Source organism: Epinephelus fuscoguttatus, linkage group LG18 (assembly GCF_011397635.1).
Source record: "Epinephelus fuscoguttatus linkage group LG18, E.fuscoguttatus.final_Chr_v1".
NCBI lineage: Eukaryota > Metazoa > Chordata > Actinopteri > Perciformes > Serranidae > Epinephelus > Epinephelus fuscoguttatus.
Window position 1 is genome coordinate 34,117,591 of NC_064769.1, and position 11,442 is coordinate 34,129,032.

Sequence of the window (11,442 nt, forward strand, 5' to 3'; positions counted from 1 at the left end):
AGCTGTCCTCAGGTCCTCGTAAAGCAAACCTTACCTTTTCTACGTTCAAAAATTGTAATGTATCTCTGACCCAGTGTTTAAAAGAGGGGAGGGGGTCGTCTGCATATTTTAAGTGTATGTCAATGCAGATAGTTTAGCAATTTACTTGAGTAAAAAAATGTATATACTATTTCTATACTGGTGTGTTTCTACTTCTGTGCCATTCGGCCACTCTCTACCTGTCCACCAGAGGCCCTCTGACTTCTCCATTTGTCCCAGTTACCTGTCATCAGTGATGGGCGGGCCAATTATTTTTGAAGTGTTGGTTCTTTTGAGTTGATATATGTACGTGTATCAAACCTTTGCGAACCTTTGTCTCCATGACACTGTTACAGTACATCATGTTTGACAGCCAGTGCTGCTGCCCCATAGAACATCTGTATACGTTTATATTGATTAAGGTAAAATATTTAATTCAATTCATTGACTCAGCATCACACTTGTACATGCAGGTCTCCAGGGTGTCTACAAGTATCAGGCAGTTAGATTTAATGCTTTTTAAGACCTGTTAAAGACGCCTTTAAACCAAATTTAGGACCGATTTTTGGACAAATCATGTTTTACTTACTGAAGAAAGCACTGTAGGCAGGTAGCACATGTGGGGTCTTGTGCAGAGGTAAGTGTTATGTAGGAATACGGTTATTACAGTGAGTTAAATTAATCTACATTTTGCCTGCAGGTAAGTGCAAGTATTATAAAAAGTAAAATGACTGTATTAAAGAAATTAAAAAATGGATAAATGAGATTAGATAAACTATTTGTAGCAGTTAAGACCTCACAAATTCAAATTTAAGACTACTTAATGACTTTAAGGCCTTATTGTTGTAACATTGAATTTCAGACATTACAACACTTTAAAGGAGCTGTAGACACCCTGATGTCAGTAGGCTATGTGAGCTCAATATGATGTTACACTAATGAAATTTGACTGCACTGATTTGTCGTGCTTCCTGGGCATGCAGCAGACGTGCCACTTTGAGAGACCAGTTCATCGGTGTCGTTCAGTGAGCTGCCAGGCTGTCTGCACTCCAGTCTGATTCAGTTGCTTCTTGTTTCATCACTGTAGCAGGCGGCGTGAGCAGCACCCTACAATAAAAACGAGTAGGCGAAAGGTTGGGGATTCATGAACACTCAGATGTTTGACATACCACACACTACAGAATCATCCATCACCACCTGGCATTCCACATCCAGCCACTCCCTCCTGCCCCGCCCACACACAGATTTTCTTTGTTGCTTTCCAGTGTCCGATACCTGGAACCTGTACCTGCCTCGTTCATGTTCACCTGTGGCCTGTTAAGTCCCTCTGATGGGACTTTTTACTCACGCCAGTAAGCTCATGCACCTTTATTAAATCACTACATCTCTGAAATGACACTTTGCAACATGTCTGACAAATGTATTGCAGCACTCTTGTGTCACTCACACAGTATGGATCTCAGTTTATAATAGACAAACTCAACATTTAAACAAAGCAAAACCAAACAAAAATGATGAGCAGGGTGTTTGATTTCAGTTTCACTTTGATTTATTCTTTCTGATAAGTTTCCTCTGAGTGTCCAGACACACACGTCCAGACAGATGAAGAGAGGAGGTGATAAAACCAACTTGATTTGCTCATTTTAATCGACTTTAATCCTTACAGTTCAGGAAGCTTTAAGAGCAGCAGCAGGTTTAAACCTTCTTAAACTACGACAGCACAAGATGGTTTTCAGTGAACATTATCAATCATCATGTTTTCACGGCCCGTGTCTGAGTTACAGTTTCTGAGGACTCACTAACACACAGCTGCTGCACTGCTACACACTGTCATCAATCAAATTAGGGTAAAAATGAAAAAAGTAATACCTGTGATCTTTATAAAAAAAAAAAAGATAAATTAAATAGCGACGTCATCATTTCTGTCGTGTCAGATTTAAGTGCAAATGCAGATGCAGACTTAGACAAGATGTCGTCACAGCAGACTCCTCGAAGGTCTGATGGTGTTCCTGATGAACTCAAACAGGTCCACATGTGACCAGCCGGACGCCTGCTGAGCAGCACAGTAGTCCTCCAGGAGTCCGTACAGCTTCTCTGTGAAGAAAAACAACATTAGAAACTTCTTTTCTAAGCTAACAAACATTTGTACATCCCAACATCACTCACCAACTGTAGTTCCCTCTGTGACCAGCAGGTGGTACATCTGCTGCAGGCCCTGCTTCAGCTGCTCATCCTGAAAGGTGAAGAAGGCCAGACCTCTCTTGGCCTTGGCTGCTGCCATCAGCTGGATCACAGCTGGACAGAGAGGAGGAGCTCAGGGTGAGTGTGTGTCATTGATAATGCAGTGAGAGATCAGTGGGTGGATGGATACAGGAAAGCACCTTTGAGCTGTGGGTCTCCGTTGAAAGCTCCACAGCCCCACTTCCCAGTGGCGATGTTGGGCTCGTTGTGGCCGTGACCCTTGAATCCACAGTATGCCTTCAAGAACACAAAAAAATCATGTAAAAATAATAACCGTACCCTTTCCCAAGATGCAAACAATACACACTATGGTAGAAATAATCCAGATGTGCTGTATGGATCTTCTTCCTCTGTGCCGTAGAGGTCAATGATTATTAAAATAAAGACACAATAAACACCGACACACTCAGAGGTGATCCTGACCTTGTTGAGCTCCCGTGTGACCTTGATCATACTGTACTGGTCCCTCCTGTGTCTGAAGTGCAGAGCGTCGATGGCTAAGATCTGCCTCTTCAGTCGAGCCCACTCGTCTCTATAGAGATCAAACACGTGAGGAAAACCAAATACAGTCACGTATATATCAAAGACTTAAAGCAAAGTGCTGTCGTACCTGTCGAGGCGGTCCTCATGAGGTCCCGCCCACTCAAAGCTGTCACCGAAACCAGAGTAACAGCTGAACTTCTGAGAGCCTGAGGAACAGAATCGACCATGAGAAGACACAAATCTACTTTAACACATTAACACTGAACACATTAATTAACTACTCATTTCATCACCACTGTACCTGTGACGAGCAGACACTCGTTGTCGGCGAGTTTCTCAGTGAAGAGACGAGAAACGATCAGCTCTGGATTCATGAGGAACAAGATCTCCTCCTGCACCAGACCAGAGCCCAGAACACCTCCACCGATCCTGCTGGCGGCAAAATCCACCTGCACACACACACACACACACACACACACACAAAGGAACACCTAAATAAATGCTGGACTGAGACAGCTGGGGATCGTCACAGCTTTGTGTCAGCTCTTACCTGCAGCATACCTGTACCTTCAGTCTCGATGCTACCGTGTGATGTGACGTACAGTTTAGGCATCGTCTCCTTACAGCTGTCACAACAAACAAGACAACAAAAGTTAGACTGATTTCACTGGTTTTGATACAGAGGATACATTTTATGAGCCATGCTAGCTGCTCCGCTGCAAGGACGCTAATAGTCGGTTGGTCAGTCCACCAGTCTGGCGAGCACCCCCCCCCCCCCAGGGTAATTTTACGGGGCCGCAGGAACCACCCCCGAAGGACAGAGTTACAGGGGCTAAACAAGTCCTTGCCTCGGAGTAGGTACTCAGAACGGCCCCGAGAATCTCCTAGGTGGGGCTTGGGGTTTACTTGGTGCTGATTGGATATACTCAAGGCGGGATGTGACGTCAAAAGAAAGCGACGAAATAGCCAGCGTTTTTAAAAACTCAGCAGACGAAGAGTCGCATTTTCAAAAGGAGTCGTTAGAAGAAAAGCAAGAAATGGAAGACAAATCATATGACAAATGGACTGACGAAGAGGTCCAGGTGTTGCTGGCATTTTAAAATGGTCGCACAACGGTTACGTCACATCCAGAGCCCGGTAACTTTACAGGAACCTTCCTCCTACTCCGCACTGAGATGGAGACATGGCGGTTGAGAGGGCCGAGCGAGAGGACGTTCCTGTAAAGTTCCTGCCCCCCAAATAGTACCAGGAACTTCTTCAGTGGAAACGGGCTTCATGTTAAGGTGGCGATTCTGGTAGGAGGCCACGGGGCAGACCCAGAACACACTGGAGGGATTACATATCTCATCTGGCCTGGGAACACCTTGGGGTCCCCCAGGAGGAGCTGGGAAGCGTTGCTGGGGAGAGGGACGTCTGGGGTGCTTTGCTTGGCCTGCTGCCCCCGTGACCCGGCCCCGGATAAGCGGAAGAAAATGGATGGATGGACGGACATTGCTACAAACATATGTCTGCATATGAATCTGTAGGCAACAGGACAAGATTTTGACACTGAAAGCGTTCTGGTTTTTGTCTCTCGACCAATTTGTATTGGCCATTCATGTTTAAGCAGCAGGTAAACAGTCTGTGTGAGGAGCAGAAGAGGCAGACTGTAATGTAGTCTCAGAGTTTTGAATGAGCTACAGTAGTTGAGTCGGCCTGAAATAAAGACATGAATCAATTTCTCTGCATCTTTTTCATTTTCAAATGGTCGTACCTTAGCGATGATTCAGAGGTAGTCTGAAGTGCTCTGTAAATAAAGAGTAGTCATAGTCATAGTGTTACCTTCTCCAGTTGGGGATGTCCACGTCTTTGAGACAGCGCCTCTCAAACGTCACCAGTCCTTTTGGTTTAGTGTCTGCGAACACATCAACAACAGTCACAGCTCTTCACTGAACCGTCTCACAAACAGGAGGAAGAGGAGGAGGAAGAGGAGGACGTTAAGCTTTAAACTCACTCTCGTCTGTGACCACATGAAAGTAATGCATGATGGCCCTCAGCTTCTCTTTCTTCCTCTCAGACCACTGTCCAAACAGACTGCAAGCAGAATGAGTATGAAGGGTGAACATACAGGAAGTACACAGACTTAGTGTTTAAAGGAAGCAGCCAGATGTGCAACAGATGTTTTCCTGACCTGGTGAAGTTAATGGATGGGTAGCTGTGGTACTCTGCGTTGGAGCTGGAGGTGTTGCGGTGAGGGAAGGTGCAGAAGAAGGCGTTAGCGAGCAGGCAGGATATCTGGACCTGTGACAGCGTGATGGCTGCAGTGTGTCCACTCTGAAGCAGCGGGATGGCCTAACAAAACACACACACATACTTCATCACCTTTATCATCATTATCATCATCATCATCATCAGTGTGAGCAAACTGCAGAGTGAAATGGAGCCTTCTTACCTTCTTCACGTAGTCAGGCAGCTTCAAGGCCAACGCAGCCATCTTTGGAAACAGTTTGGAGAAGTAGTTTTCTGATTTCGGGACACACTAGAAATAAAATACAATTTATTATCATTAGAGGGTTTAAATAAAAAACTGATTACATGTATATAAAAAAACCATTCATATATTGTCTCTGATGGGTGACCAAACTATGAGACATTGCAGTGTTTTTTTTAATAAATGTTAACTCAGGGTATACATTCAAAATTGATACCTTTCCTTTAAGAGAAGCATGGTATCTTTATTGTTTTCCCCTAGTCTTTTTTCTTTTTACTCTAAATTGTATTTTTATTTATTCATTTTAAATTTGAATTAACAAATGTTACTTAATTTTACCAGTTTTATTACATTTTTAACTTTATTTTTTATTTATTTTATTGTTTATATATCATTAAGTTTTAAAAATGTATATTTTAGATGTATTTGTTTTATTTCTTGTTATTATTTATGTATAATTATATATATTTATATATGTTAATATTTTATTTTTGTTTATATTCTGTTTTTTTTAGTTAAGTTGTTGCTTTTTTTTACTTAATTTTATTATCACTACCACTATTTCTCTATAGAGGATTCACCTCTGTTTATTTACTTTTTTATGTTTGCCCTGTAGTTGTGAAAAAATAAAATCATTTTGTTTAATCACTGTTACCACAGTTTTGTTACATTTTTATCTTTATTTTTATTTTTTATAAGTGTATATTTTATATGTATTATTTATTTTTATTTGTTATTTATCATTATTTTATTTTATCTTATTGTTTTATTAATTTTTTTTAACTTAATTTTATTATCACTACCACTATTTCTCTATAAAGGTATTCATATTGGTATAAATACCTCTATAGGTTGGTATTTATATGTTTATTTACTTGTCTGGCAGTGGGCATAGAAACTAGAACTACTGATTTATGTTTGTCCTGTAAATTTCAGTGAAAACAGCTTTGAAAAAATAAAAACAAAATGATTGAGTGATTTGAAGTGAACACATGGACACTGACCTTAACAAAGCTGGAGAGGGCGTCAAAGGACCACTGACCTTTGTACTTCGGATTATATTTGATGATCGCTTCCTGGTGAAAGAAACGGAGTTTAAAAGAACACATTTCATGTTTATTACAGACGGATTAAAATCAAAATCAGGTTTATCACCAAGCAGGTTTTCAAATATAAGTTATTGCCTTGGTGTTTGGGGATATAGCAGTTAGCCTGATTTTTTTGCTAGCATTGTCATTATTTCAGTAAATCATAGACTGTAAATGCACCATGCTAACTGAGCTAGCAGCTAACATAAGGGTTAGCTCCACCGCCTTGTCCATATACAGTCACTTCTGGCTCCAAAAATCCAAAATGGCAAAGTTGAGGCTTCAAAACCATAGACTTCAATAGTAACTAGATAACGGACTCCAAGATGGCGTCTAATCATCCCAATGCCGTATGCCAAAAGAGTTTTTATAGCTTCCTGGTTTACTGCCACAGTATGCGGCTCACTGAATATGTGCGGTAGTGTTGTTTTGGGTTTTTTTCTCAGCTCATAGACTTTACATTGTGATGACATCACAGGTTTTTAAATCGCTTTTCTCAGCACTAGGAAAGCTCCATAAATAAAAACCCAACATGGTTCAAAAATTCAGAATGGAAACAGTCATAATGGACCTTGCTTGCAGTTTGAGGTGTCTTGTCAACAGTTTTACGGACATGTCATTAACAATGGTGATCCAAAAATTTGCTACAAAGTTGAGCAGTGTTCCTTAGCCTGGAAATCCAGACCCAAATCTAGAAAGATTTAGGGTCTGGCTATGAGTAATGAAAATGGCCCAATTCGAGGGGCGGCACCAAGCATGCATTTGAAAATATCACTGCATGCAATTGGATAACACTACGACCAATCAGAACAATACACGGGGTGACGTATCCAGAGCTCAGCTACCAGCAGAGCTAACTGGTAGATTAGACTCTTGCGGTATCCTTGCAATGTTTACTGACTGATTCCGGACTTCGTCGTCGCAGCGCTGTCGTCATCTGTTTAGCTCGCCTCTGGCCCGCCTATATCAGATACACCGATGTGATTGGTGCAGCTCGGCTCCAACGGCATGGGTAATGAGCATCATTACTGATTGCCAGAGTGACTCGCTGAGCAAATTCAAATTGTGCTCTAGCAAGAACTCTGGATTTCCAGGGTAAGTGTTCCTGGGAGCCTGGGATTGAATCTCTTTTGGAGCCAGCCTCAAGTGGCCATTAGAGGAACTGCAGGCACTTGACTTCATTTTCAGCCCCTGAGGTTGCTGCTTGGTCCAGGGAATTGTTCGCAATATAAAAAGAATTGTGCAGTGTGCAAAAATAATAACCCAGGATTTACAAAAATTTGAATCAGTGCAACCATTGGTCAGTATTAGTATAAAAATGTGCAAATCTGTCAATGGCTGCAAACGTACCTCCACATCATCGACGCTCACTGACGTCTTCTTGGCCAGAGCGCCCAGCTGTTTGGAGATCGCATCCCACCTACTGGTCTGGGAGGTCTGGTGTGGTCAGAAAAGATTCATCCAATCAACATCAACTTTCACTGCACTGATTTCCTTGTGACATTATTCATTATGTCGCAAGATTTCATCCTCTTGTGCATCAATTTGCAAACCAGCAGAGGTTTAAATAACATGGTGAATAGCCTCAAACACACCTTTAAGAATCCAGACTTCATCATGGTGCTTCCTTGTGAACACGGCATTTTCACCACATTACTGAGCCACACGTCTCTCCCTTTCTGAGCAATGAGTCCAGCTCCACAGTTGAAAGCATCCACCTAAAAAACATCACTGATATATTAAACAATAATTACTTTCTGCACTGAAAAAAATCTGGGTACTAATGGGTACTGACTGAAGTAGAAGTCTTCAGTAGCATATATGGAAACACTTAGGTAAAGTACTCCAAAACTGTGTCTCAGTACAGTACTTGAGTAAATGTACTTAGTTACTGGAGACAGAGAGAACTCTGAAGGGACAAACTCTTACATCTACAAGGACATTGTGCGTCCTGCTAAAGCTCAGAGGTCCCAGCTTCTTGTCACGCTGTCGCTTCAGATCTTCCAGCTGACATGAAGTGTACTCCACCTTCGTCCTTACCGCCTCCACCCCCTCCACCAGTACACCACTTACATCCTGGGGACCGGAGGGTGCAGAGGTAGAGAAGGAGGAGGGGGAGGCCGAGGAGGAAGGGATGGCAGAGGAGGAGTAGGGGGAGGCAGAGGAGGAGGGGACGGCAGAGGAGGTGGAGGTGGAGGAGGAGGAGCAGGAGCAGCAGCGGGAGCAGGCGCCTCCTTGACTTGTGCTTTCTTTGCCGTTGTGCTCTCTTTCAGGCTGAAGCAAGTCTTTCATCTGGGAGCTGTCGTTGCGGTGGCTGTGCTCGGCCATCTCTGGAGGGAGTCACACACAAATTATGACAGTGAGTTAAAAGTAAAGTTTCATCTTGAGCTTTTAGTTTGACCCCATGACTGACAAAAAAAACAGAATCTAGGTGACGCTTTGGAGGAACAGGAGGAACAGGTTTTTGATCAGATATTGAAGAAAACCAGTTTTCCAGTTGCTGAAATCACAAACTGGCTGCAGGTGTCTGCTATGATTTTCCCACAAAGACGTTCAAGTGCCTCGTCAAAAATATCACAAATTTCATCTCCTTCTTCTCCCTCATTGAATGCAACAGAATCTATGAATGTGCATATGTTTTTTTCCATCCAATTTCATTTCAGTGTTCCACAGATGGAGAGAAAACGTTGCCAATAGTTTGGCCTTCTGCTAACCGGAGTCAGAGGATCACTGCTGCGGCTTCATGTTCACGTTTATGTTGCTAATGTTAGCTAGAGCCTTGAACCACAGCGTGTCCTCCGCTTCACTCCCCGCCACTACAGACCACCTAATTGGGAGAAGAGCAGGCAGCAGCTCCAGAAACTGACCCCCAGCCAGTCAATGGCTGCAGCAACCTGAATCCAGCCAGTACAAACCCAGCTCCGGGAGACTGGACAGCCTTGACTTCCGGCTGAATCACCAAACTTTCTGTTGCTGCTGTTACACAGGTTCGACAGAAAGGCAGCCCGCTGTGACACCCAGCACTGGAGGGTTTGTTGAGTGCAGAGGTGTGAGTGTCTTTTAATATTAAACACTGACATATGTTGTGATTATTTCATATTGTATTTTATGATTTTGTTTTATCTGTATTTTCATAAATGGAACTTATCAGCGTGTGGTTTTATCTTTGAGTGCTGCAGCAGGTGTTGGCCTCCGGTCACAGGAGCAGCTGGTGCAGTGGGAGTTCACCTGCTGAGTTGTGCAGATACAATATAAGGTTTGGTGTGTCACTGGTAGAAGTTTGGGTGTTTTTCTGTTGGTAAAAGGGGTTTATCTTCTGTGTAGTACTTCCAGTGTACTGGCCTATAGATTTGTGCTCCACACCTCCTGCAGCAAGGTGCTCTAACTTTTAATAGCTTTTATAATGTTGCTGATAGGGAGCCTGAATTTAATAAAAGCCTATTATGGCATTTTGACCCACACTGACTGTTGGCTTTGTTAGTGAAGTTCACCTTTAGCTATGAAAGTTAAGTTGGATGTTACACATACATAAAAGCTCCACCTCTAACAGCTGTAATGTTTACAGTACTGTTTAACGGAGCACTTTCTCTGTGAGGTGTTACTGCCTTCACTTCCAGTAAGTAAACACAGGATCTGAGTCCTCCACAGGTTGTTTGTACATGCGATCTTTCAAAAGTCTTTAGAAGCAGAAATACAAATAATGAGCCACTTATAAACACACACAGTCTACATGTTAGCGACAGTAAAGCTTCGGCCTGATCCTCCACAACTGAAATCTGTCTTTACGCATGACATACGCACACTAGTGGAAACACAGTTTGAAAGAAATATACTCACCTTCCACTGAAGATTCTCCAAATGTGTTCAGATTTAACGTAATTATCTTTAATTTCAGGGCTCATCGATGTAACTCAGTGAAGACGCCTCAACACGCACCAACTAAAGTTTACTTTCACTTTGCAGAGAAAACGAAAGTAAAGAGGGGCGCAGCTTCTTTATATATTCTTTATACTTTCGGTTTACACTAAATGCTCCAGTGCGGGGAAATTGACCGTGTTTATCATATATTTAACATTAACTCATATAGTCGGCGGATTAATTCTGCTTTTAGGACACTTTATTAACATTTCACCGTCATCATAAACATGTAGTGGATAATTATCTTTAAGCATTCTTCATTTCATTATTTCACTATCCTCTTTTACAAGCCTTTCCACTTCCACCACTGTCAGATTGTCATGCATAAGTAGCGCCAGTTCAGTTTATAATAAATATAATAACGTCTTTTTGATTAAAGCCTTATTGAGGTTAATTATACCGAATAAATACCTAAATAAATGAATAAAATAAATCTAAGAGTGCAACACAGAGGCAGTGGATGTGTTAGTTTTGTGCATAATCCCAACACATACAGAAGTTTAATTAATCTACTACTTCATGTAGCAGCACAAATGCTGCATTTGCTGGAGTTAAATTTTTGAACACAAGGCGGCAGCAGAGAGCCACGGTGATTAGTTTGCAACAGGGTTTCCACAAAACCACCAAAAATGTGTTCTCATATAATAATAATAGTATTTCAAAGAGAAAGATTGTGCCCGTTGCCCAACTGCATTTATGTATTTAATAACCATAATTAGTGACAGTGTTGGGGAGTAACTCATTACATGTAATTCAATTACAAAATAAATGTAATTGTTAACAGCTACAGAATATTGGTGATGACAAAGGTGTTACATCCAAATATATTCTATATATTCCATAATGAGATACAAACTGACTCACAAGAGACACAAAACCATCAAAAAATACACAAAATTACCCCAAAGAGACACAAAATGACCTGAAAAGGGCACAAAGCAATAATGATGAGACATAAAATGACCAAAAAAATACACAGAATTATCCCAAGGAGACATCAAATAACCTAAAAGGAAAACAATATTATCTAAAAGGGACACAAAATAACTATAATAACATAAAGAATGACTCAAATAAGATAAAAAATGACTCATAATAGATACAAAACCACCAAAAAATAGACAAAATGTCCAACAAGAGACACAAAACCCTCCCAAACTACACAAAATTACCCCAAAGAAACACAAAACCACAAAAAAGATGCATAACAACTACAAAGACATG

General features: G+C 41.6%; 1 protein-coding gene across 1 annotated transcript; it reads right to left on the bottom strand.

Moving 5' to 3' along the window:
• Nucleotides 1-1,469: 1,469 nt before the first annotated feature.
• Nucleotides 1,470-10,282, bottom strand: pargl (poly (ADP-ribose) glycohydrolase, like). The gene is made up of 16 exons (XM_049603872.1): nucleotides 10,138-10,282; nucleotides 8,230-8,630; nucleotides 7,896-8,018; nucleotides 7,651-7,737; nucleotides 6,217-6,288; nucleotides 5,174-5,260; nucleotides 4,913-5,073; nucleotides 4,736-4,815; nucleotides 4,564-4,636; nucleotides 3,293-3,368; nucleotides 3,044-3,191; nucleotides 2,870-2,948; nucleotides 2,683-2,791; nucleotides 2,400-2,496; nucleotides 2,185-2,313; nucleotides 1,470-2,112 (listed from the first exon to the last, which is right to left on the bottom strand). The coding sequence occupies exons 2-16, from the start codon at nucleotides 8,626-8,628 to the stop codon at nucleotides 1,994-1,996; spliced, it is 1,839 nt and encodes a 612-aa protein (XP_049459829.1). The 5' UTR covers nucleotides 8,629-8,630; nucleotides 10,138-10,282; the 3' UTR covers nucleotides 1,470-1,993.
• Between the last annotated feature and the right edge of the window lie 1,160 nt (nucleotides 10,283-11,442).

Coding starts and splice junctions, on each gene's coding strand:
- pargl (XM_049603872.1), bottom strand. CDS start 8,628: ATGGCCGAGCACAGCCACCGCAACGACAGCTCCCAGATGAAAGACTTG. Junction 6,289..7,650: donor TGAGCGTCGATGATGTGGAG/GTACGTTTGCAG, acceptor TTCTTTCACCAG/GAAGCGATCATCAAATATAA. Junction 2,949..3,043: donor CGAGTGTCTGCTCGTCACAG/GTACAGTGGTGA, acceptor TCTGTTCCTCAG/GCTCTCAGAAGTTCAGCTGT.